The 27,986-nt window shown below is 43.9% G+C and overlaps 1 protein-coding gene across 1 annotated transcript; it reads right to left on the bottom strand.

The window, feature by feature from the left end:
- Positions 1–977: 977 nt before the first annotated feature.
- LOC110505824 (synaptosomal-associated protein 23) lies at positions 978–21,114 on the bottom strand. Its single transcript, XM_021585279.2, has 8 exons — positions 20,932–21,114; positions 16,297–16,411; positions 9,205–9,246; positions 7,678–7,726; positions 7,381–7,498; positions 4,274–4,441; positions 2,970–3,114; positions 978–2,606 (listed from the first exon to the last, which is right to left on the bottom strand). Exons 2-8 carry the CDS (start codon positions 16,351–16,353, stop codon positions 2,544–2,546), a joined length of 642 nt encoding a protein of 213 aa, XP_021440954.2. The 5' UTR covers positions 16,354–16,411; positions 20,932–21,114; the 3' UTR covers positions 978–2,543.
- Positions 21,115–27,986: the final 6,872 nt, after the last annotated feature.

The following is a 27,986-nucleotide window of genomic DNA, read 5'->3' as shown; positions in this document are numbered from 1 at the left end:
CAGAGATGTGCCATGAAACCATAAACAAGTATTTCATTTGAAATAGACCCCCAGAGTATTTGTTTCTCATCTCAATGACCATAGTCATAATATATAGTATACAGAGAATACATATACAGTATATAATGGAACTGCATTGATACTAGTAAATCTATTACATTTGACTACTGACAGTGTAACACTGTCTGCGTAGTTTGTTTTTCCCTTTGCTTTAGGGCAGGTATACCCCCTTAACCCCAAACCACTGTGTGCAGTGAAACACTCAGTAAAAAAAATTCAGCTCTTCGTGAAATGCAATTGAACCAAAACCTGCTGCCCACTCTCCCTGTATACCTCCAGCCGTTACACTCCCTCTCTCACATGTAGCCACATACACAGCTAACCACTGTCCTTACGTTCCAGTCCTGTGTGTGCAGTGGGTATTAGCATTTTCTACTCTCTATTAGCTATGTTAAATTTCACAGAAAATATGTAATACATTTTAAGAGGTGAACTTGAAAATAAACTCAACTGTAGGTTTATATCTCCCCCCCAGCAGGAGTGCAGCGCCCCTAGCGCGATAAGTGCCTTGCTCAAAGGCACAACTTTAATTAAAATGCTCAACAAGGTTCTACTGAACAGTTTCATGAATTTTACAAATATAAAGTTTAAAATGAAAAGATTGAAATAAAAGTCACTTCTATGATGTTAAACAATCATCCAGACAGAGCAAGCGGTTTTCCTCAACATATTCTTAACTGAAAAAGATGCAGTTGCTGAATTGACATTACAGTTGGTAACCCTGAAATGTTATTTCACTCTGGTGTTGAAGCAACAGACTCTAGACAGAAGTATAACATAGCTAGCATAAACTACTAATATTATGACAATCTAGATTAGTCCAAATGTCACTTTGGTTAATGTCCAGCCTTAGATCACAGTTTCTTTCAGTCTAAACCAAAACATACCTGAATGCAGAACAACAACACTTTACATAGTTTTTTCTTACAAATATTTAATGAAGAAACATATGGGACATTTCTGGATGAATAAGAGGATAAATTGAATCATAGCGTGGAAGATCCACCATAGAGATCTAAATTCAAAAGTAATTGCCGATTGAGCCGACATATGCAGTGTTTGCCGAGACTGCATTTACGGTAAACGCGGGAAAATTACGCTAAAGCGCCGGTCTTCGACGTAACGGATTGAATCCATGCCTACATTACTGACAGACAGAAGAGATGATTTGGGGACCAGGCTGTTAAAACACAGGAATCTTTCCAAGACAAAGGCACTTAACGTCTCTCAGGTGAAAACGTGGCAGTTCAAATAGAAAGGAGTGAAATAACAATGAGGGGGAGGTACAGCATCTGATCCACTGGTGGCAGAGAGGTAGCCTGGTCCCAGATCGGTTTGTATTCTTGACAACTCCATTGCTCATTCATTGTCAAGCCAATGAGGGTCAAGAGCAGAGATTCCATCCAAACCGCGGTAGGTCAGCCTTATTGTGCGCTTGACATAAAAATATTTAAAAAATGAGGTTAAAACATTGCCTTTAAATGTGCATAGTTGACAAAGCATGATCGAATTGAATCCCAGCCAAAGAGTTGACATGATAGCACAAACTGACTGGCACTCAGGCTAGCAGAGGTAAATCTAACAGTGACACGATCTTTGGTTAATGATTAGTTGTTACTCTAAGGAAAACATGTTTTCATCATTCAGTGTGTTATAGCTGGAACCCAGGCCATACAAACCCATTCAAGAAGTTTGTTAAGTATAAAACAGATATTAGATCGTTCAAACATTATTTCAATTCAAAGGGTATAGGTCCTAACTTTATTCACAAGTCATTTCTACTTTATAAGAATAATTAAATATGCACATTTCAAACAATAACAGTAGTTACAAGAGCCAAATGACATGATATGAAGAGCTGTTGTCTCATAACTTTTCCCTGCATATGCCTGAGGTGCATACAGCTGCTGTGACACCCCATGACCACCAGGGGGCTACAGATGGTGAGAATCTGATGTTCCAGGTCATATTTTCGGCAGCCACACTGCACATATTAGGGGACAGCTCAAAAATAATGGCTGGAATGAGTGGATGGAATGGCATCAAGCACATTGAAACCATGTGTTTGATACTATCCCATTACTATGAGCCATCCTCCTCTCAACAGCCTCCACTGCTTATCAGGGACTGAATTAATATATATAAACCATCTTACATCAGCACTCCTACTCAGAGGCTTTCTCAATATGGGCACAGATCTCACAACGCCTGAAAAAGTGATTCACTGTGTCACATATTTGGGATGGGACCCAGGCAAGGAACTTTGAACTAGTCATAAAAAGGTAGAAGAGAGTGTTGTGTGAGCATATTTACATCATTACAGAAAAGGCACGAGTGGTAGGTGTTGGTTCATGGGTTTTGTCCTGGTTGATTTACTTTGTTCTCAAGGAGAGAGAGAGAGAGAGAGAGTGTGTTTATGTACATGGAAGCTGAGGCAGAGATTCAAGGTGGATGATTTGAAAATCGGGAGCAGGTACGTAGGTCTACTTGAGGAGCTTGTTGGCTCGCTGGTTGGCTTCATCGATACGTGCTTTGTTTCTGTCCGCCTGAGGGGGGGGAGACAACACACACACCAGGTGAGTGGTGGCTCAATATCAACATGACTCTTTCTTAGTGAAACAGAAGGCCGTCTGACAGTAGAGCCCTATGTTAGGCATCCTCGTGTACGGTACACAAGACAAATATACTGTACCACACCCAAGAAAAAGCTACTGGTCACAAAGACCTTCGTCAGAGCATACTAGAAGCACAAGCATTTCGCTACACTCACATTAACATCTGCTAACCATGTGTATGTGACAAATAAAATTTGATTTGATTTAGTATAAGCCCCACAACATGGTATCATAAGCTCTAGGAGTGTAAGGCAGTGTATGGAGAACACAAGCCCAGCCATGACGACAACCCACCTTTTCTGTGATGCAGTCGATGTGTTTGTTCTGCTTGTCTAGCTCAGAGCCCATGTCACTGGCCATGTTCTTCAGGTTCCCTATGATGCTGCCCACCTGATCCAGGTTCTCCTCCATCTCATCCTCCCGAGCATCGTTGGTAATCCTGGGGGAGTTAAGGGGCCACATGATCGCACATATCTACTATTCTCACACAGTGTCAAAACACAATCATGAGACTATTTGCCCTTGCTTGATAACCCTAACCGTGTGGTGTTTTCAGATCTGAAAGGACTGGGTAAGTAGAAGCTATGTTGTGGAGTTTCCACCACATTCCCTCCACCTTACAGATCTGAAAGGACTGGGTAAGTAGAAGCTATGTTGTGGAGTTTCCACCACATTCCCTCCACCTTACAGATCTGAAAGGACTGGGTAAGTAGAAGCTATGTTGTGGAGTTTCCACCACATTCCCTCCACCTTACAGATCTGAAAGGACTGGGTAAGTAGAAGCTATGTTGTGGAGTTTCCACCACATTCCCTCCACCTTACAGATCTGAAAGGACTGGGTAAGTAGAAGCTATGTTGTGGAGTTTCCACCACATTCCCTCCACCTTACAGATCTGAAAGGACTGGGTAAGTAGAAGCTATGTTGTGGAGTTTCCACCACATTCCCTCCACCTTACAGATCTGAAAGGACTGGGTAAGTAGAAGCTATGTTGTGGAGTTTCCACCACATTCCCTCCACCTTACAGATCTGAAAGGACTGGGTAAGTAGAAGCTATGTTGTGGAGTTTCCACCACATTCCCTCCACCTTACAGATCTGAAAGGACTGGGTAAGTAGAAGCTATGTTGTGGAGTTTCCACCACATTCCCTCCACCTTACAGATCTGAAAGGACTGGGTAAGTAGAAGCTATGTTGTGGAGTTTCCACCACATTCCCTCCACCTTACAGATCTGAAAGGACTGGGTAAGTAGAAGCTATGTTGTGGAGTTTCCACCACATTCCCTCCACCTTACAGATCTGAAAGGACTGGGTAAGTAGAAGCTATGTTGTGGAGTTTCCACCACATTCCCTCCACCTTACAGATCTGAAAGGACTGGGTAAGTAGAAGCTATGTTGTGGTGTTTCCACCACATTCCCTCCACCTTACAGATCTGAAAGGACTGGGTAAGTAGAAGCTATGTTGTGGAGTTTCCACCACATTCCCTCCACCTTACAGATCTGCAAACATTTTAAAAAAGGGCAAAGGGAGCAAAAGCAAGTTGGATCAATCTGATCGTTTGTAACTAGGTGTGTATTATACAGTTGACTGGCTTCACCCACCTCTTGATGTAGGGTCCAGAGCCCCCCATGGGCTGCTGCTGGTTGGCTTTTCCGTTATGAATGCCCGGGGGTTGCCTGGACACCACCGAGCCATCCCCTCCCTCTCCTGTACCATCACCTGTTCCCCAGGTACGCTTGTACTTGGAATCATGCTCTATGGATGTCACCCTGAGGGAGAATCAAGTCGGTCCGTTAAATCATTAGTCAGTCCATCATTCAAGTCAATCAATTCAGTCCGTCAATCAGGGGACAACTTCAGGGGAAGAGAGCTTCCACCGGTGCCACGTAGCACCTTCGTAGACAAGGTGACGGGTGGTAACTTTACAAACAAATGCTCAATCATGGCATCACGGGCCATTAAGATTAAGGGTATCATTCTAAATTGAAAAAAAGGGTGTATTTTATTGTGTTTTTTATTTCACCTTTATTTAACCAGGTAGCTAGTTGAGAACAAGTTCTCATTTGCAACTGCGACCTGGCCAAGATAAAGCATAGCAGTGTGAACAGACAACACAGAGTTACACATGGAGTAAACAATAAACAAGTCAATAACATAGTAGAAAAAAATAATCTATATACATTGTGTGCAAAATGCATGAGGAGGTAGGCAATAAATAGGCCATAGGAGTGAATAATTACAATTTAGCAGATTAACACTGGAGTGATAAATGATCAGATGAACATGTGCAGGTAGAGATACTGGTGTGCAAAAGAGCAGAAAAGTAAACAAATATAAACAGTATGGGGATGAGGTAGGTAAATTGGGTTGGGTGGGCTATATACCGATGGACTATGTACAGCTGCAGCGATCGGTTAGCTGCTCAGATAGCAGATGTTTAAAGTTGGTGAGGGAGATAAGTCTCCAACTTCAGATTTTTGCAATTCGTTCCAGTCACAGGCAGCAGAGAACTGGAATGAAAGGCGGCCAAATGAGGTTTTGGCTTTAGGGATGATCAGTGAGATCCACCTGCAGCGCGTGCTACGGGTGGGTGTTGCCATCGTGACCAGTGAACTGAGATAAGGTGGAGCTTTACCTAGCATAGACTTGTAGATGACCTGGAGCCAGTGGGTCTGGCGACGAACATGTAGCGAGGGCCAGCCAACTAGAGCATACAGGTTGCAGTGGTGGGTGGTATAAGGTGCTTTAGTAACAAAACGGATGGCACTGTGATAAACTGCATCCAGTTTGTTGAGTAGAGTATTGGAAGCTATTTTGTAGGTGACATCGCCGAAGTCGAGGATCGGTAGGATAGTCAGTTTTACTAGGGTAAGTTTTGCGGCGTGAGTGAAGGAGGCTTGGTTGCGAAATAGATGATGAGTTGGAGCGCAGAATTATTTATTTATTTCACCTTTATTTAACCAGGTAGGCAAGTTGAGAACAAGTTCTCATTTACAATTGCGACCTGTCCAAGATAAAGCAAAGCAGTTCGACACATACAGAGTTACAAATGGAGTAAAACAAACATACAGTCAATGTTACAGTAGAAAAATAAGTCTATATACAATGTGAGCAAATGAGGTGAGATAAGGGAGGTAAAGGCAAAAAAAGGCCATGGTGGCAAAGTAAATACAATATAGCAAGTAAAACACTGGAATGGTAGATTTGCAGTGGAAGAATGTGCAAAGTAGAAATAAAAATAATGGGGTGCAAAGGAGCAAAATAAATAAATACAGTAGGGGAAGAGGTAGTTGTTTGGGCTAAATTATAGATGGGCTATGTACAGGTGCAGTTATCTGTGAGCTGCTCTGACAGCTGGTGCTTAAAGCTAGTGAGGGAGAAGTGTTTTCCAGTTTGAGTTTTTGTAGTTCATTCCAGTCATTGCCAGCAGAGAACTGGAAGGAGAGGCGGCCAAAGGAAGAATTGGTTTTGGGGGTGACCAGAGAGATATACCTGCTGGAGCGCGTGCTACAGGTGGGAGCTGCTATGGTGACCAGCAGCCAAGAAGTGCTCAGTATATGTGGGAACTCCTTCAAGACTGTTGTAAAAGCATTCCAGGTGATGCTGGTTGAGAGAATACCAAGAGTGTGCAAAGCTGTCATCAAGGCAAAGGGTGGCTACCTTGAAAAATCTCAAATATATTTTGATTTGCTTAACACTTCTTTGGTTACTAAATGGTTCCATGTGTTATTTCATAGTTTTGATGTCTTCGCTATTATTATACAATGTAGAAGATAGTAAAAATAAACCCTAGAATGAGTAGGTGTGTCCATCATTTTCACTGGTCCGGATGTACTACTAAATCTCATTGATAAATTATTAGATACACAAGTTTTTGAAATAGATAGGTCACTATAATTCTAGGGCCACCCGCGAGTGATGGTCACATGGGAACTGTTGGAATACCCGCCCAACATAATATAATAATAACATAATAATTGAATTGTTTCCACAAGGTCATGTGAGGTGAAATGTTTTTTTTAAATTTTCATTTAATTTTACCCCCTTTTCGTGGTATCCAATAGTTACTATCTTGTCTCATCGCTACAAATCCCGTACGGGCTCGGGAGAGACGAAGGTCGAAAGCCACGCGTCCTTGGAAACACAACCCAACCAAGCCGCATTGCTTCTTAACACATTGGCTTCCGGGTTGGATACGCGCTGTGTCGGAGGAAACACCGTGCACCTGGCGACCAGGTTAGCGTGCACTGCGCCGGGCCGCCACAGGAGTCGCTAGTGCGCAATAAGACAAGGATATCCCTAGCGGCCAAACCCTCCCTAACCCGGAGGAAGCTAGGCTAATTGTGGGTCGCCCCATGGACCTCCCGGTCGCGGCCGGCTGTGACAGAGCCTGGGCTCGAATCTGTCTGGTGGAACAGCTAGCACTGCGATGCGGTGCCTTAGACCACAGCGCCAACCGGGAGGCCCATGAGCACGTTGTTTTGACCTCATGTCACTAAAGCGGTAAATTGGAAGCATAAACAGAGAGCGGGCCTTCTTGTTCTTTACAAGATAGAAATGTAAACATTCTAAGAAACAGAATCAACATTACAAGAACAAAGTACAACACAGAAAGTCACATGACTCATTTCCAGAAGTGAGAGAGAGAAAAAAAAACTGACGTGCTACGCTTGTGTTATAGTTTGGTGGTAAGAGGGGTGTCCAGTACCTGTCACAGGGGCAGACACAGAGGCCACAGCACTTGGACAGGTCAGTCAGGTTCTTCTCAGCCTTCCTCATGTCCTCGTTGATCTGGTCCATACCCTCCTCTGTACGTCTCAGTTGCTCTGTCATGCAACCAGGACAAAACAGCAAAGACCCATCTCAGGGAAATGAAACACTAAAACCATATTAATTGATTTATTTAAACCAAGTTACAAAACTGGTTTTAACAATAAGATGTTCTGTAAAAAAAAAAAAGATGTCATTCTTAAGAGCTGGTGCTCTGTAGTGAACTCCGACTCACCTCCCTGTTGGTCCAGCATGTCGATGGTGTTGACACCAGTCTCCCTGGTCTGAACACAGGTCAAGCACCACATTAGGAATTCAAAGACCACAATGCAGCTAACTTCAGCAACACAGAAATATGCTGAAGTAAAATATAAAACACAACATGTAAAGTGTTGGTCCCATGAGCTGAAATAAAACATCCCAGACCTTTTCCAAACACACAAAAGAAATCTCAAAAATGTTGTGCACAAATTTGTTTACATCCCTGTTAGTGAGGATTTCTCCTTTGCCAAGATAATCCATCCACCTGACAGGCATATCAAGAAGCTGATTGAACAGCATGATCACTACACAGGTGCACCTTGTGCTGGGGACAATAAAAGGCCACTAAAATGTGCAGTTGTCTCCCACCACAATGCTACAAATCTCAAGTTGAGGGAGTGTGCAATTGGCATGCTGACTGCAGGAATGTCCAACAGAGCTGTTGCCAGTGAATTTCTCTACCATAAGCCACCACCACCCTCATTTTAGAGAATTTGGCTTGTACGTACAACCAGCCTCACAACCACGTGTAACCATGCCAGCCCAGGACCTCCACATCCGGCTTCTTCACCTGCGGGATCGTCTGAGACGAGCCACCCGGACATCTGATGGGATGTGCAAATCCACAGTTTCAAGGTTTCTGACAGTTTGTGCAGAAATTCATCTCAGAGAAGCTAATCTGCGTGCTCTTTGTCCTCAAGAGTCTTGACCTGACTGTAGTTTGATGTCGTAACCAAATTCACAGGGGACAAAGACACAACTTCGATGGCCACTGGCACGCTGGAGAAGTGTGCTCTTCATGGATCAATCACAGTTTCAACTGTACCGGACAGATAGCAGACAGCGTGTATGGTGAAGTTTGGGCGAGTGGTTTGCTGATGTCAACGTTGTGAACAGAGAACCCCACCGCCACCATGGGGCAATGTATGGGCAGGCATTAGCTACGGACAATGAACACAATTGCATTTTATCGACAGCAATTTGAATGCACAGCGATACTGTGACGAGGCCCAGTGTTGTGCCATTCCTCCGCCACCATCACCTCACGTTCCAGAATGAAAATGCACGGCTCCATATCGCAAGGATCTGTACACAATTCCTGGAAGCTGAAAATGTCCCAGTTCTTCCATGGTATACATACTCACCAGACATGTCACCCATTGAGCATGTTTGGGATGTGCTGGATCGTCGCACAGCCATTGAAGAGTGGGACAACATTCCACAGGCCCCAGTCAACAGCTTGATCCTGCTGCAGACCAGATACTGACTGGTTCTGATCCACAGGCCTTACCTTTCATGCATTTGTATTCCCAGTCATGTGAAATCCATAGCTTAGGGCTTAATTCATTTACTTAAATTGACTGATTTCCTTACATGAACTAACTCCGTGAAATATTTGAAATTGCTAAAATATTTTTGTTCAGTGCACTTCTTTCTGTATGTATTGACAGAGGGCTTGTGTTGGGCTAGACTGTTAGAGCAATAACAACGTTTGTCTCACCTCCTCGGCCATCTGTAGCATCCGCCTGGTGCACTCCAAGGACTGTAGAGGACAAAATAGACACAATAAGGTCTTATTGTAAGGTACCACTAGGTAATAGGCTCAGCCAGAAGAGGACTGCCTGGTTCCTCTCTAGGCTTCTTCCTAGGTTCCTGTTTTTCTAGAGTTTTTCCCTGTGATTCTACATCTGCATTGTTTGCTCTTTTGGGAGTTTTAGGCTGTGTTAAAAACTTATTGACAACTGTTGATGTAAAAAAGTGCTTTATAAAATATATAAAATACATTTGATTGATAGCGCAATAGAGTGTTACTTAGCCTGTAGAACATGACAGCTGAACAGACACAAATGATAGACACCTTACAGAGTCCTTTATCCTTGTTTTGATTGAGTCTTTCAGGGGTACAGACATACACGAAAAAAAGGCTCTAGACTAGAGCCTAGGTAATTTGAAATGCTTCTTGGGTAGTACTCAATTCCCAGGACAGGCGCAAAGCCTATTGTGAATTGTTCTAATTTTAAAATCTGTTAGGTGAGCCCGACACATGGTTCTCTATTTAACAGGCCCACAGAGACTCAGATCTTAAGTAGTTGACATATGGCTGAACTGTGCCTGGTCAGGTAGATTAACCATCTCCCACAGAGCAGCAGCACCGTCCCACAGAGCAGCAGCACAGACCCATAGAGCAGCAGCACAGTCCCACAGAGCAGCAGCACAGACCCACAGAGCAGCAGCACAGACCCACAGAGCAGCAGCACAGTCCCACAGAGCAGCAGCACAGACCCATAGAGCAGCAGCACAGTCCCACAGAGCAGCAGCACAGACCCACAGAGCAGCAGCACAGACCCACAGAGCAGCAGCACAGTCCCACAGAGCAGCAGCACAGACCCACAGAGCAGCAGCACAGACCCACAGAGCAGCAGCACAGTCCCACAGAGCAACAGCACCATCCCACAGAGCAGCAGCACAGACCCATAGAGCAGCAGCACAGACCCATAGAGCAGCAGCACAGTCCCACAGAGCAGCAGCACAGACCCATAGAGCAGCAGCACAGTCCCACAGAGCAGCAGCACAGACCCACAGAGCAGCAGCACAGACCCACAGAGCAGCAGTACAGTCCCACAGAGCAGCAGCACAGACCCACAGAGCAGCAGCACAGACCCACAGAGCAGCAGCACAGTCCCACAGAGCAGCAGCACAGTCCCACAGAGCAACAGCACCATCCCACAGAGCAGCAGCACAGTCCCACAGAGCAGCAGCACAGTCCCACAGAGCAACAGCACCATCCCACAGAGCAACAGCACCGTCCCACAGAGCAGCAGCACAGTCCCACAGAGCAGCAGCACCAGGTCACATGACAACGTTATGATGGAATGCAGTCAGTGCAGGCGAGTCAGGTGAGACGCCCTATTAATAACATGACTGAAAGGCGTAGCCTACAGCAGAGAAGGTAGAGGGGGAAATGATTACTCGGGGAATGACGACGTAATCAGCATGAACTGTTATACCATATCACCTCAACATAGAGTTGAAAATGATTAACCCCCTCGGACACATTTCTAAGCCTGCTTTGTGTCCGAACCATTCATACCCATCTCTATCTGTGTGTGTGAAGGGTTCCTCCCAGGATCATTTAAGGTGGTTCTGATTATTGAGGGGGGTGTCCCAGAGGGGGGCTGTGCTCCCGTTTGGGTTGAACACCTGTAACTGACTGTTCCTAAAATCTAGAGCCTTAAATGATAATCACCATTTTTCAAATGGTCAACCGAACAGGGACCATGAGAGCCAGGCAAGAGTCATTCACAGTGAGTGTGTCACCAGGTCTTGAATTTCATGAATCCCCCCCCCCAAGAGATGCCCAATCCAAATCCACCAGGGCACCACAAGGCCATTAACCAAAATAGACCATTAAGTTGATTCCAAAAATCAAAACAACCAAAACAACCAGCAATTGAATCAACACATGCTAGAAATATGGTACTGTTAACAGTTGATGTTACTCTTCAATAACACAGACCCCAAAGCATATCGGGGGGGGGGGGGGGGGGGAGAGAACAAATCATGATGGGTGGTAGATGGTAGCTGCATGCTCCCCTGTCCTCATTGATTCTGAACAAAGTAACAGGATGTCATTTAACCCCCCACCCTTTCCTGTGGTTGACCAATTAGAGGTCCTTGCAGTACAACTGGGTCAATGGCCAAATAAGTTCTGCTCCTGACTCAACATGCAGACGATTCAGGACTGACAGCTTTACAGACCAATGGAAATAGTTGTTTTTCAGTTCATCGTTAATTCTAGTCCTCTAGTCCCCTGCATTGTGTATTTATCGTCGACATATTATTACAGTCCCAAATACTAAACTTTTCACTACTTCAATACATTTGGACTATGTAAAAAAGTGCTGTAATTTCTAAAACGATTCACCCGATATGGGTGAACATAGCCTCAAATGAAAGCTGACAGGCGGCACTAACCGCAGCGTCATTCTATCTTTTCAAATTCAAAGTGCTGGACTACAGAGCCAAATTAAGAAGAAAAAACACAGTACCAGTCAAAAGTAGATTCAATTTGATTTGTATTCGTCACATGCGCCAAATACAACAGCTGTACAGACAGTTTGTTAACAAGACATTTGTGGAGTGGTTGAAAAACGAGTTTTAATGACGCCAACCTAAGCGTATGTAAACTTCCCACTTCAACTGTATCATACAGTGCATTCAGAAAGTATTCTGACCCCTTGACTTTCCACATTGTTAATGTGGACCCCATCAATCTACACACAATACCCCATAATGACAAATCAAAAACAGTTTTAAAAAAATACACACTGCTCAAAAAAATAAAGGGAACACTAACACATCCTAGATCTGAATGAATTAAATATTCTTATTAAATACTTTCTTTACATAGTTGAATGTGCTGACAACAAAATCACACACAAATTATCAATGGAAATAAAATTTATCAACCCATGGAGGTCTGGATTTGGAGTCACACTCAAAATTAAAGTGGAAAAACCACACTACAGGCTGATCCAACTTTGATGTAATGTCCTTAAAACAAGTCAAAATGGAGGCTCAGTAGTGTCTGTGGCCTCCACGTGCCTGTATGACCTCCCTACAATGCCTGGGCATGCTCCTGATGAGGTGGCGGATGGTCTCCTGAGGGATCTCCTCCCAGACCTGGACTAAAGCATCTGCCAACTCCTGGACAGTCTGTGGTGCAACGTGGCGTTGGTGGATGGAGCGAGACATGATGTCCCAGATGTGCTCAAATGGATTCAGGTCTGGGGAACGGGCGGGCCAGTCCATAGCATCAATGCCTTCCTCTTGCAGGAACTGCTGACACACTCCAGCCACATGAGTGTCTAGCATTGTCTTGCATTAGGAGGAACCCAGGGCCAACTGCACCAGCATATGGTCTCACAAGGGGTCTGAGGATCTCATCTCGGTACCTAATGGCAGTCAGGCTACCTCTGGTGAGCACATGGAGGGCTGTGCGGCTCCCCAAAGAAATGCCACCCCACACCATGACTGACCCACCGCCAAACCAGTCATGCTGGAGGATGTTGCAGGCAGCAGAACGTTCTCCACGGCGTCTCCAGACTCTGTCACATGTGCTCAGTGTGAACCTGCTTTCATCTGTGAAGAGCACAGGGCGCCAGTGGCGAATTTGCCAATCTTGGTGTTCTCTGGCAAATGCCAAACTGCATGGTGTTGGGCTGTAAGCACAACCCCCACCTGTGGACATCGGGCCCTCATACCACCCTCATGGAGTCTGTTTCTGACCGTTTGAGCAGACACATGCACATTTGTGACCTGCTGGAGGTCATTTTGCAGGGCTCTGGCAGTGCTCCTCCTGTTCCTCCTTGCACAAAGGCGGAGGTAGCGGTCCTGCTGCTGGGTTGTTGCCCTCCTACGGCCTCCTCCACGTCTCCTGATGTACTGGCCTGTCTCCTGGTAGCACCTCCATGCTCTGGACACTACGCTGACAGACACAGCAAACCTTCTTGCCACAGCTCGCATTGATGTGCCACCCTGGATGAGCTGCACTACCTGAGCCACTTGTGTGGGTTGTAGACTCCGTCTCATGCTACCACTAGAGTGAAAGCACCGCCAGCATTCAAAAGTGACCAAAACATCAGCCAGGAAGCATAGGAACTGAGAAGTGGAACTGCAGAACCACTCCTTTATTGGGGGGTGTCTTGCTAATTGCTTATAATTTCCACCTGTTGTCTATTCCATTTGCACAACAGCATGTGAAATGTATTGTCAATCAGTGTTGCTTCCTAGGTGGACAGTTTGATTTCACAGAAGTGTGATTGACTTGGAGTTACATTGTGTGTTTAAGTGTTCCCTTTATTTTTTTGAGCAGTGTATGTATGTATGTATGTATGTATGTATGTATGTATGTATGTATATATATATATATATATATATATATATATATTTTGTTTTACATAATTATTCAGACCCTTTACTCTGTACTTTGTTGGAGCACCTTTGGCAGCGATTCTTCTTGGGCAAGCTTGGCACATCGGTATTTGGGGGGTTTCTCCCATTCTTCTCTGCAGATTCTCTCAAGCTCTGTCAGGTTGGATGGGGAGCGTCGCTGCACAGCTATTTTCATGTCTCAAGAGATGTTCGATCGGGTTCAAGTCCGGGCTCTGGCTGGGCCACTCAAGGACATTGAGACTTGTCCTGAAGCCACTCTTATGTTGTCATGGCTGTGTGCTTAGGGTCGTTGTCCTGTTGGAAGGTGAACCTTCGCCCCAGTCTGAGGTCCTGAGTGCTCTGGAGCAGGCTTTCATCAAGGATCTCTGTGCTTTGCTCCGTTCATCTTCTCGATCCTGACTAGTCTCCCCACAGCATGATGCTGCCACCACCATGCTTCACTGTAGGGATGGTGCCCGTTTACCTCCAGTTGTGACGCTTGGCATTCAGGCCAAAGAGTTACATTTTGGTTTCAACAGACCAGATAATCTTGTTTCTCATGGTCTGAGAGTCCTTTAGGTGCCTTTTGGCAAAACTTCAGCGGGCTGTCATGTGCCTTTTACTGAAGAGTGGCTTCCGTCTGGCCACTCTACCATAAAGGCCTGATTTGCTGAGTGCTGCAGAGATGGTTATCCTTCCTAAAGTTTATCCCATCTCCACAGAGGAACTCTAGAGCTCTGTCAGAATGACCATTGGGTTTTTGGTCACCTTCCTGACCAAGGTCCTTCTCCCCCTATTGCTCAGTTCGGCCGGGCGAACAGTTCTAGGAAGTCTATCAATATTTTAAGTTAAACGTTCTCATCGGTTGCATCAGATGCAACTGTACATAAAAAATGTGTATGAATTTGGGTTCTATCATCCTACAACTATCCCAGAGTCTGTTTGGAATATTTCTCACACAGAACGACAAGCCACAAGGTGGCACAGCCCCCCTCAGATTATTTGGGGAGAACCCTGATGTGTGGTACATTAGGCAGGTTACTATGACAGTTTACCCCATGCCATGTTGGACTAAACCCAGTACATAGGTATCAGTCGGTCAAGTCAGGCAGCAAGGAGAGAAAGAGACAGACAAACAGGTAGGTAAGAGATACAGATAAATCAAAATGGCGGGGGTCACTGTCATTTCAATCTGTTTTCATTGGGAAACCAGTGTTTCTAAGGGACTTGCTTGCAGTTCCTACCGCTTCCACCAGTCTTTAGAAATTGGTTGAGGTTTTTCCTTTGTGTAATGAAGAAGTACGGCCATCTTGAATGAGAGTCACTTGAAGTGGACTGTCTGAGAGAGGCACGTGACCAGAAAAGTAGTGTCAGTTTGTTTTCTTTTTGTATTGAACACAGATCATCCCGTCTTCAATTTTATCGATGATTTACGTTTAAAAATACCTAAAGTTGTATTACAAAAGTAGTTTGAAATGTTTTGGCAATGTTTACAGGTAACTTTTGAGATATTTTGAAGTGACGTTGGAACGCGCCAAATAAATTGACATTTTGGATATATATGGATGGAATTAATCGAACAAAAGGACCATTTGTGATGTTTATGGGACATATTGGAGTGCCAACAAAAGAAGCTCGTCAAAGGTAAGGCATGATTTATATTTTATTTCTGCGTTTTGTGTCGCGCCTGCAGGGTTGAAATATGCTACTCTCTCATTGTTTGCTGTTGTGCTATCATCAGATAATAGCATCTTATGCTTTCGCCGAAAAGCCTTTTTGAAATCTGACATTTTGGCTGGATTCACAACGAGTGTAGCTTTAGTTTGCTATCTTGCATGTGTGATTTAATGAACGTTTGATTTTTATAGTAATTTATTGGAATTTGGCGCTCTGCATTTTCCCTGGCTTTTGGCCAAGTGGGACGCAAGCGTCCCAGAGAGATTAACAGAACAGTACACAAACTTAGATCTGAATAAATTATTTTCTTAGATGTGCTCAGCAAAGCGTAAGATACAGTGCCTTGCGAAAGTATTCGGCCCCCTTGAACTTTGCAACCTTTTGCCACATTTCAGGCTTCAAACATAATGGCCAAGTCAAAGTCCAGACCTGAATCCAATCGAGAATCTGTGGAAAGAACTGAAAACTGCTGTTCACAAATGCTCTCCATCCAACCTCACTGAGCTCGAGCTGTTTTGCAAAGAGGAATGGGAAAAAATGTCAGTCTCTCGATGTGCAAAACTGATAGAGACATACCCCAAGCGACTTACAGCTGTAATCGCAGCAAAAGGTGGCGCTACAAAGTATTAACTTAAGGGGGCTGAATAATTTTGCACGCCCAATTTTTCAGTTTTTGATTTGTTAAAAAAGTTTGAAATATCCAATAAATGTTGTTCCACTTCATGATTGTGTCCCACTTGTTGTTGATTCTTCACAAAAAAATACAGTTTTATATATTTATGTTTGAAGCCTGAAATGTGGCAAAAGGTCGCAAAGTTCAAGGGGGGCGAATACTTTCGCAAGGCACTGTATTTTCCCCCATCAACGTGTTACTGCTTCTCTATAGGAGTTGACACAGGAGCGAAGCTAATACTGCCACATAACACTTCCCCCATTCCCAGCATTCCTATAGTGTCTCCATGGATACGGGTGGCAGCTGTACCTCATCGGTCACTTGGTTGGCCCTCACGGTGATCTCTTCCGCTGACATATCCGCCATTTTACTGCTGTCGAAGTTGGAGGCTCCTCCTGTCACACCAAGCTCTACACTCTGAGGCCTGGGGGAGAGAGGGGTGGCCGGATAGAAGGGCCGAGAGAGAAGGGTTCATAAGTTAATGTTTCAAGAATACAGATATCCATTTGAACATGACTGAAAGGTACCATTGAACTTTGCGGACAGAATCAACATACTATGTAACTTTACAAAAAAACAATGGTTCAACTTTCGTCTCAACAAAGTGGGAAAATTAGATTCCTTTCCTGGCAGCAGAGGGGTCTATGGGGTTTGAATGTTGTGTGGAAAAGGAAACAAAAAAAGTTGACCGACGGACAAATGAGCAGCATTTTTCTGTGCCTACAGACAGCAGTAGGCTAGTTCCTTGTCAGTACCATAATGGCTTGGTGTCATTATGCAGACAGCACGGTTACAATGAGGAGGCTGGTGATAAGGAGAGGCTGATAGAGAAATGAAGATGTGTTTGAAACATCATTAACATGCCAGTCAGGAACACACAGCACTGAATGATGAAACGCTTGGTGTGGACAAGCTGCACCAGATTCTCCACCATGACAGAGTGTTTTTAGACACGTTTCAGTGTGTCCAATATCTAAAACTAGCATACGGCTTAGAATGTAGTGATGGGGGCAAACAATTATACAGTTTGTCAACTATTTACCGTCAAAAATGTAGCCTAAGTCCCAATATTATTCATATTTCTCCAGTTGGCTGTACCTGCACCAAAACTCCAGTATTTTTCCTCCACAGCTTGTTCGCCATCTCCTTTTTAAACGAGAAGCCAATTTGTTTTACACTTATTTCCATAACTGATCAAAACTCGTTTTCTCATGGCTCTCTCTAGTCCCTCTGCAGTAGACATATGGTGAGCAATACGTTCGAAACATCATATCGCAATAAACTCACAGTATTGAATATTTAAGTTGTGTATATTGTTTAATTTGATGAAATTATTTTATTTCAAGTAATCATCTCTATAGAGCTGCTGCCTATGCGGTCTGACAAAAGTCACTATTTTAGTAGTTCAAAGTATACTAACCAAAATATAAAATGTAACAATTTCAAAGATCGATGTCCTTATATGAATTGTACAGTTAATTGAAAGAACTGTATTAGGTCCTAATCTATGGATTTCACATGACTGGGCAGGACTGCAGCCATGGGTGGTCCTGGGAAGATATAGGACCAGCCACTGGGGAGCCAGGCCCACCCACTGGGGAGCCAGGCCCACAAAAGAGCTTGAAAAACAGACAGAATGCTGTTTAACCTCTTGAGACTAGGGGGAAGTATTTTGATGTTTGGATAAAAAACGTACCCATGAAACTGCCCATTTCTCAGGCCCAGAAGCTAGAATATGCATATAATTGGCAGATTAGGATAGAAAACACTAAAGTTTCCAAAACTGTCAAAATATTGTCTGTGAGTATAATAGAACTGATATTGCAGGCGAAAACCTGAGGAAAATCCAACCAGGAAGTGCTGTTTTTCTGAAACCTCTGTTCCATTGCATGCCTTCCCTCAATTTAAAGGGATATCAACCAGATTCCTTTCCCTATGGCTTCCACATGGTGTGAACAGTCTTTAGGCATAGTTTCAGGCTTTTATTCTGAAAAATGAGCGAGAATGATCACATTGCGTCAGTGGATAGCTGTGTGTCTGTAGCTGTGTGTCTGTGTGTGTGTGTGTGTGTGTGGGGGGGGGGATAAATGAACTCTAGACCAACTTTACTCCACACACAGAGACACAAAGCTCTCCCCCGCCCTCCATTTGGCAAATTGCCATAGTTCTATCCTCCCGATTCCAGCTTACAAGCAAAAACTAAAGCAGGATGTACCAGTGACTCACTCAATACGGAAGTGGTCAGATGATACGCTACAGGACTGTTTTGCTAGCACAGACTGGAATATGTTCCAGGATTCATCCAATGACATTGAGTATACCACCTCAGTCACCCACCTTCATCAATAAGTGCAATGACAACGTCGTCCCCACAGTGACCATCCCAACCAGAAGACATGGATTACAGGCAACATCCGCACCGAGCTAAAGCCTAAAGCTGCCGCTTTCACAGAGCGGGACACCAATCTGGACGCTTATAAGAATTCCTGCTATGCCCACAGACGAACCATCAAAACAGGCAATGCAGCAATATAGGAGTAAGATTGAATCAGACTACATCAGATGTGGCTGGGTTTGCAAGCTAGTTTGGACTACAAAAGAGAAACCCAGCCGTGAGTTACCCAGTGTTGTGAGCCTACCAGGCGGCCTAATGACTTTTGTGCTCGCGTCATGGCAAGCAACACTGAAGCATGCATGAGAGCCTCAGCTGTTCCGGTCAACTGTGTAATCACGCTCTCTGTAGCTGATGTGAGCAAGACCATTAAACAGGTCAACATTCACAACGCCGCGGGGCCAGACGTATTTCCAGGACGTGTGCTCAGAGGAAGCACGGACCAACAGGCAAGTGTCTCCTCTGACGTTTTTAGCAGATGACCATAGTCCCTGTGCCCAGGAAAGCAAAAGTAACCTGCCTAAATGACTACCTCCCTATAGCACTCATGTCAGTAGCCATGAAGTGCTTTGAAAGGCTGGCCATGGCTCACATCAACACTATTATCCCACAAACATTCCAATTCGCATACCGCCCCAACAGATCCACTGATAATGTCATCTCAATCGCACTCAACACTGCCCTTTCCCACCTGGACAATAGGAACACCTATGTGAGAATGCTGTTCATTGACTACAGCTCAGCTGTACCAACACAGTCGTGAAGAGAGTACACAAAACCTATTCACCCTCAGGAGACTGAAAAGATTTAGCATGGGTCCTCAGAACTGAATGTGTTCAACTGAAGTGCGTTTTCCGCATTTAATCCAACCCCTCAGAGGGCCCGGGGAACCGCCTTGCTCAGGGGCAGAACGACAGATTTTTACCTTGTCAGCCTGTATATAGCCTCGCTATTGTTATTTTACTGCTGCTCTTTAATTATTCTGTTACTTTTTTGGTGTGGGGGGGGGGGGGGGGGGGGGTGTATTTTTCTTACAACTGCATTGTTGGTTAAGGGCTTGTAAGTAAGCATTTCACTGTAAGGTCTACCTACATCTGTTGTATTCGTCGCATGTGACAAATACAATTTGATAATGAAATTGTGTATGGATTTTTGTATGTTTTCCAGATACATGGATCAAGAGGGACAACACCTTTACAACCAGTTCCTGATGTCAGTCCCTGATGGCAAGGCAGACACCGTCATTGCCGCCATCAAGGAGATGCTCCATCAAAAAGATACCAACAGAGAAATTGTACGGCCTGGGCACTGATGCGGTTGCAGTGATGACTGGTAAGGACTACAAAGCTTTAGAATTAACTTATTTAAAAAAATATATATATATACAGCATGTCTGGAGATAAATTGGATGCGCGCTGTGTTAAAATAAGCAGTGCGGCTTGGTTGGGTTGTGTTTCGGAGGACGCGTGGCTTTCGACCTTTGTCTCCCCGAGCCGGTATGGGAGTTGTAGCGATGAGACAAGATAGTAACTACTAACAATTGGATACCACGAAAAGGGTGAGAAAAGGGGGTCATTATTAAAAAAAAAAAAAGCTGTGTCGTTGGCTAGCTCCTTAACAGTGTATTGATGAGAGCGCACATGTTCTATGCCATGGATGTATCCAAATAAATTACACTAGAAAACAGCTTAAACACCGACTGGGTCGCGTCTCTGGCAACCCAACCAATAGAACGAATGACCAGCCAGCTTGGGTAGCACCCCAATACTTATGTCGGGACTATATCTTGTGGTAGGATGAAATAGTATGAATAAATCATCCAAAATAACGTTAATGAAAATTTGTCAATCATTATTTGTTATATGTTGGTAACCCGTTGTATAAACGTGATAATGACCTCGAAGCCGGTGTTTGGAGGATATGTTGGCAAAGTTTGCCAGGCCTCGACTTGATCTCGGGCCTAACACCCGTGCCAATATCCTACAAACCCGGCTTCGAGGGCATTATCACTTCAATACCACAGCCTTTCGTGCCTTACTGCTTAAATACATAACCCTCAAAGTGGCTGTGCCGACATTGTATGAGTTAGCTAAGTAGCTGGATATGCTGGACGTCAGTTGGCAAGAAGTTTACAAGTTCAGTAGCGAACTCGTTTATTGTAACAAGAGCGAGCAAGGTGATCGCAGACAGACTAACAACACCCAACCAATGAGTTGTTAGCTAGCCTAGATAGCTGGCGAAGTTAAACTAAAATTGGTGAAAAAGTTGTCGAGGGTAACCTGTAATACAGAACTGAGTTGCAATACCTTGAAAACATTGTTAACAAAGTTTACTTGCACTGGACTAACTTAGTTATTTCGTATGACGTAAATAAAAAGTTATTCCTGTAAAGTTTTTTTGTACTGTTGGCTAGCTCAAGGTGCCACTATGCGAGCAGTGGACGCTAGTTCCTCTTCAACACAACTCAGTCGCATAAAACTCCCCGTCAGATGATAATTTGACTGATGAACACATACTGAAAGACGGTTGTCTTCTGAATGACAGCTACTTACTGCTAAGCTTCTCAAATAGAAAGGACTCCTCTTTTTGGTTATCTGTACGTGATATTTGCAATTTCTGAAATTCCTTTAGATGGTGTCGACGAAGCGCATATCCTGTTTCCACAAGTGGAGGAAAGCGATTTTGCGCATGCGTTGGAGCGCACCTAAAACAACAGCGTTTCTGTAGCCTTCTTCCCACACAGCAGAAGTTGTGGTTATTGTTTTGACCTTTGATCACAAGTTGATTATATACCAAATAAATCTTATATTCCTGTCAGTTGAACTTAATATGAAACATCAATTTTCTAAAAAAAATTGTCAGTCAACTAATTTCTACCACTTCTCTCAAAAAATATATATACTTTTGAGCCCTTATGAACGAAGCCTTAATGCGTTGGCATTTGTATTTCGGAATGCCAAGGAAATGAATGCATTTTTAATCAAGTTCCTCCTTCTGTTCTTCAAGAGTGCATTGATGGGAAAAGTAAGTAAGTGGTGAGCTATCTCATGAATTAATATGATGTATTTAGGTGAGTGGACACCTGCAGGGTGGGCAACTCCAGTCCTCGAGGGCCTGATTGGTTAAAATATGTAATAATTAAGTAAGCTTTATGCAACATATTTTTGTGTGAACCCGTTACACCTCTTTGTTTGTCTGAAATCTAAGAAAACCCCACCATACATAAAAAAAAAAAACATTTGTGGTGGCTGTTATCCTCATTGTTTTTCTTCCAGTCCCACACACCACCCATATTCAAAGAGCACCGTATACCAAAAGTCCCCATGGCCTTATAGATTTTATCCATTTGAGTGCACATAGTTTTTTTTACTCTAATATTCTTCTCTATATATTTCCCATATTGCAATTCTTTCTGGAAAATCTATCCCTGGCCTTTTGCTCTATTTAAAAACCTGCACATTTGATTTTATTTACTGTAGTGGCGCAGTGGTCTAAAACACTGCATCTCAGTGCAAGAGGTGTCACAGTACCTGGTAAGAAGGCTACATCACATTCGGTTGTGATTGGGAGTTCCGTAGGGCGGTGCACAATTGGCCGAGTGTTGGCCGGGGTAGGCCATCATTGTAAATAAGAGTTTGTTCTTAACTGACTTGCTGCCTAGTTAAATAAAAACAAAAGTACTGTTGGCTACTTACCTACATAACCCATTAGAGGGTGCTAAATGACCTTATAACGAACCTGGTAAGCACATTGCTCTTTCTGGTGGTGGGTAACAAATGGAATGCCTTTAAGTTGCCCTTAAAAGGATTGATTACCTGTATTGGAGAAACACTGAATATCATTCACGGTTGTGAATTAGGTAGAGTAAACTGATAGTTCAGGTATAGGCTATATGTTATTAATTGCAAATGTTTGCCACTGTCAGTCTTCATTAAAAGTTGAATCAAAACATGAAAGGAATGACAGATGAACTGCATTCCATGACTAACAACAAAAACAACTTTTCATGTTCAACTTCGAGAAGCCATTCTACCCGGTTTGGCTGTTCCATAGAAAGCAGTAGTTATAGATTATATGTTACTTGTTACTTCTTGATAATTACTGAGTCATTATATTCACTCTATTATGTCATGCTTAATAATGCCAGCCAGCCAGTCACAGAACTCGTGATTCTACAATCACCAAACCTTTAGACAGCAGTATTCTCATCCTGTTCTGCTGAGTCCTGCTGCTGAGTGCATTCATTTGGCACCAAATGGAAGAAAAGGGACTAAAACAGTGAGGGACTACCTGGACATGTCCAATAAGAATAGTGTATTTTAATTTTCTGTTGCACAACATTTTAAAACATTTGCCATTGCACTGTAAAAAAAATATATATATATTGTACAATTGTAAGGTTACCAGCTGCAATAGGATTGTGAGTTTGGTCAACATTTTTACACAACATTTTTGTTGAGCAAAGGCACAATCCTATTGCAGCTGGTTGCCACACATTTAACTTATATTTTATTTTACAGTGTGCATGCACTACTGAATACAATCCTGACCACAGGGTGACTCTGGGTGGGGCTTCAGGCTTGACTTTCCGCTGAACACGTAGTAGAGAAGTACAGTCAGGAGTGGAAAGTTTAAGCTCAACACTAATAGTTTGGAATGGGAGTTGGCTGTGAGAGTTTGAGGGATGTGAGCTGTTGATGTGATTTTTTTTCTCTCTCTCTTTACAGTTCTGTATTCCTTTTCTCATGGCCTTCGTGACCAGATCAGCTGATGGTGTGTGTGTCTATGCGTCACAGGAGTTTGGTGGAACCTTTTTTGGGGAGAACGGGCTCGTTCTAATGACTGGAGCAGAATAGATGGAATGGTAACAAATACATCAAACACATGGTTTCCAGGTGTTTGATGCTATTCCATTTGCTTTGTTCCGGACATTATTATGAGCCCCCCCTCCCCCCTCACCAGCCTCCTGTGGTGTGCGTGTTCTTGATAACTACTCCACACACTGTAACAATGGGAGTTAATACACTAAGTAGCTTCCATCGTCTGGCAGGGTCTCTGTTACTCCCCTATCATGGATTAGGGCAATATATCAGGCTTAATTTACGGTAAGGTGCTCTATTTCTGTACAACTTGAGTGTTAGGGCCGGGGGAAAATAGTGCACCTATGTGTTTGCTGTCTACAGAGTTGTTGCACAATCATAGTAGCGGGAAGTAGTTTTGGGGGTGGGGGTGCTGTGATTTTTTTTGCAGAAGGGGTGGGGATGCGCTGAAGAAGTTTATATCAGTCTGCTAATACAGGACTAGTAAAGGCCCAGTGCATCACTTTTCTGCATTTTCTGCATTATTTAATGTATTTGAATGTATTTGAGAGTTTACCAGCATTTGTAATTTGAGTCTGATAATTATCTGTACAAAACAGTTAATCTGATAATACCTGTGGAATATAAAAATACTTGCTTGATATATGTTTTTCTTTAAATACTTTTCAAATACAATTAATTTCTATATGAAAACTGAAAGGATATATTAATTACTTTTTAGTAGACACTCTTATCCAGAACAGCTTACAGTAGTGAGTGCACAATGATTCATACTTTTTTGTACTGGTCACCTGTGGGAATCAAACCCACAACACTAGCGTTGCAAGTACTATGCTCTACCAACTGAGCCATCACCACATCACATTCGATCACATCACCACATCATCATCACATCACCACATCATCACATCACCACATCCCCATCACATCACATCATCACATCACATCATCACATCATCACAAACTACCTGACGTCTCAATGTGCTCTTACTGTTACTGTTTTGTGCCTTGTTTTGTAAAGTCTACAGGTACAGGTACAAACCTAGATGACCTCCTTCATACTTTTTTGTACTGGTCACCTGTGGGAATCAAACCCACAACACTAGCGTTGCAAGTACTATGCTCTACCAACTGAGTCATCACCACATCACATTCGATCACATCACCACATCATCATCACATCACATCATCACATCACCACATCCCCATCACATCATCACAAACTACCTGACGTCTCAATGTGCTCCATTACTGTTTTGTGCCTTGTTTTGTAAAGTCTACAGGTACAAACCTAGACCTCCCTAATCATTTATATTAAGTGGTTTGTAAGGATGGTAAATTAATACTGCACAAAAAGTGGTTGTTTTCCATGTTATTGATTTAAGATAAATATTCCATTTGATGTGGATGTTTTGAGTCTTTGCCCATAACTTCGCACCTTTTTATGTAAATGTTTGAGTACAGCATTTGGATCTTTCTGGATTCCATTAGTATGAAAATCGGAAAGAAAGGCACAGGGCAAAAACTCTTATAATTCCAACAATTAAATCCTGCAATTAAATCTTAATTACATTTTGTTGTTGTTGTTGCCAGCACTACAGACTTCTATATAGGTCCACTATTTTTTATTTATTTAAATTGTACCCCTTTTTCGTGGTATCCAATTGTTGTAGTAGCTACTATCTTGTCTCATTGCTACAACTCCCGTACGGGCTCGGGAGAGACGAAGGTTGAATCCGATACACAACCCAACCAGCCGTACTGCTTCTTAACACAGCGCGCATCCAACCCGGAAGCCAGCCGCACCAATGTGTCGGAGGCTACATGCACCTGGCAACCTTGGGCGCACTGCACCCGGCCCGCCACAGGAGTCGCTGGTGCGCGATGAGACCCCTACCGACCAATCCCTCCCTAACCCGGACGACGCTAGGCCAATTGTGCGTCGCCCCACGGACCTCCCGGTCGCGGCCAGTTACGACAGAGCCTGGGCGCGAACCCAGGGACTCTGATGGCACAGCTGGTGCTGCAGTACAGCCCTTAACCACTGCGCCACCCGGGAGGTCGACTATTACTAGTAAAGGACCAGTGCACTACTTTTGTGTTCCCCAATGTTTTTGTTAAAATAATGTTTTTCTTTCTTCAATTCAGGGGGTGCTGTAGCTACTACACAATAAGTATAGTATGTCTCACACACTCTTACCTATCTTTCACACTATCTTTCCTTCTCCCATTTTCTCTCTGTCTTTGTATCTCTGTTTCTGTGTGGATGTCTCAATAAAGAGTGTCAAAAGTCAAGGTCCCCCTTTCTCTCTCTCTCTCGCTCTCTCAAATCCACTGCCCAGCAGGGGTCACACACTCCACTAACAGGAAGCACCTGCTTTGTTACGCTTGGTTGCTTTAGATAAACAAAGAGAGGAAAAGCATTTGTGCAGATTTCGTTTAGATTTTCAATGACTGCTCACTCAAACAGCCAAAGTAATTGCACTGGCTGAAACTCCAAAAAGGTCCATACAATTATTCTATGAAGATTCAAATACAATACTTCTATGGGCAGGTTTGTTGAGAAGTGGGGATTGAGATGAGGAGTGTAGACTGGGTAGCTCGCATCCAAAATGAACTATGGTGTGAAACGGAGCGAATAGAGTAAAATTGAACAATTCAGTTTGAAGGGGGGTAAGAATGCCATTGTGCAGTGTTCACTAGTGAAACCGACCACATGCTATAGAACCCTACATTCCCCGGGTCTGGGTTTGAGGGGAGAGTAAAGCTGGTTCTGGATCTGTTTAAGCACCAAAGGGACTATATGGGGAGGAGGTTAACAGCTAAAACATACATTATTCTTCATACAAACCCAGATCAAGACGTAACACTGTAAAAAAACACATTATTCTACATATGAACCCAGATCAAGACATCATTTATTTTTAGTCTCCAGACTCCTTCCAGAGAAAAGAAGACGGGACCGTTGCGGAACTACGTGTGCATGAAGGAGAGACAGAGAGAACTACTGAGTGTGTGAGAGAGAGAGCACTACCAAGTGTGTGTGTGTGTGTGTGTGTGAGAGAGAGAGAAGAACACTAGACAATATGGAACACAAAGCTTTTACTATCTCATACTGGATAACAACAGGGTTGGAGGTCATCTGCCATTGGTCTAAAGAGCAGGATCCCAGACTTCATCAAAGAAATTGGAAATATAGACATTGTCATCCTACAAGAAACATGGTATAAAGGAGACGAACCCACTGGTTGCCCTCTAGGTTACAGATAGCTGGTAGTCCCATCCACCAAACTACCAGGTGAAACAGGGAAGCGTCTCAGGGGGTATGCTAATTCGGTATATAGCTAACCCACTTTATTAAATTAGTCCAAACAGGAACATTTTACATCTGGCTAGAAATGAATAAGGAAATTATCTCAACAGAGAAAAATGTCTTCATGTGTGCTACCTAAATCAAATCATATTTATTTACAAAGCCTTTCTTACATCAGCTGATATCTCAAAGTGCTGTACAGAAACCCAGCCTAAATCCCCAAACAGCAAGCAATGCAGGTGTAGAAGCACGGTGGCTAGGAAAAACTCCTTAGAAAGGCCAAAACCTAGGAAGAAACCTGAGAGGAAACAGGCTCTGAGGGGTAGCCAGTCCTCTTGTCTGTGCCGGGTGGAGATTAAAACAACATGGCCAAGATGTTCAAATGTTCATAAATGACCAGCATGGTCAAATAATAATAATCACAGTAGTTGTCGAGGGTGCAGCAAGTCAGCACCTCAGGAGTAAATGTCAGTTGGCTTTTCATAGCCGGTCATTAAGAGTATCTCTACCGCTCCTGCTCTCTCTAGAGAGTTGAAAACAGCAGGTCTGGGACAGGTAGCACGTCCGGTGAACAGGTCAGGGTTCCATAGCCGCAAGCAGAACAGTTGAAACTGGAGCAGCAGCAAGGCCAGGTGGACTGGGGACAGCAAGGAGTCATCATGCCAGGTAGTCCTGAGGCATGGTCCTAGGGCTCAGGTCCTCCGAGAGAGAGAAAGAAAGAGAGAATTAGAGAGAGAGCATACTTAATTTCACACAGGACACCGGATAAGACAGGAGAAGTACTCCAGATATAACAGACTCGCCCTAGCCCCTCGACACATAAACTACTGCAGCATAAATACTGGAGGCTGAGACAGGAGAGGTCAGGAAACACTGTGGCCCCATCCAATGATACCCCCGTACAGGGCCAAACAGGCAGCATATAACCCCACCCACTTTGCCAAAGCACAGCCCCCACACCACTAGAGAGATATCGTCAACCACCAACTTACCATCCTGAGACAAGGCCGAGTATAGCCCACAAAGATCTCCGCCATGGCACAACCCAAGGGGGAAGATCACGTCAGTGACTCAACCCACTCAAGTGACGCACCCCTCCTAGGGACGGCATGGAAGAGCACCAGTAAGCCAGTGACTCTGCCCCTGTAATAGGGATAAAGGCAAAGAATCCCAGTGGAGAGAGGGGAACCGGCCAGGCAGAGACAGCAAGGGCGGTTTGTTGCTCCAGAGCCGTTGCTCCATATACTGTACCTATATCCCCCCAATAAAATCCCCATACTTTAACAATGATAGCTTCTCCATCCTAGAGGGGGAGATCAACAATCTCCAGGCCCAGGGACATGTACTACTCTGTGGCAACCTAAATACCAGAACTGGACAAGAACCTGACACCATCAGCACACAGAGGGACAAACACCTGCCTGCAGGTGACAACATTCCCTCCCCCATATTCCCCTCTAGACAAACTACAACA

Source organism: Oncorhynchus mykiss, chromosome 25 (genome assembly GCF_013265735.2).
Source record: "Oncorhynchus mykiss isolate Arlee chromosome 25, USDA_OmykA_1.1, whole genome shotgun sequence".
Taxonomy (NCBI): Eukaryota; Metazoa; Chordata; class Actinopteri; order Salmoniformes; family Salmonidae; genus Oncorhynchus; species Oncorhynchus mykiss.
This window is presented reverse-complemented; position numbering and strand designations above follow the sequence as displayed.

Bases quoted from the DNA above. Each gene is read 5' to 3' on its own strand.
- LOC110505824 (XM_021585279.2), bottom strand. From the start codon at position 16,353: ATGGCGGATATGTCAGCGGAAGAGATCACCGTGAGGGCCAACCAAGTG. The intron at 9,247-16,296 runs GTACAGCTGCCA...TGTCCTCTACAG, and splicing joins CCAACCAAGTGACCGATGAG to TCCTTGGAGTGCACCAGGCG. The intron at 2,607-2,969 runs GTGGGTTGTCGT...CCCCCCCCTCAG, and splicing joins TCGACTGCATCACAGAAAAG to GCGGACAGAAACAAAGCACG.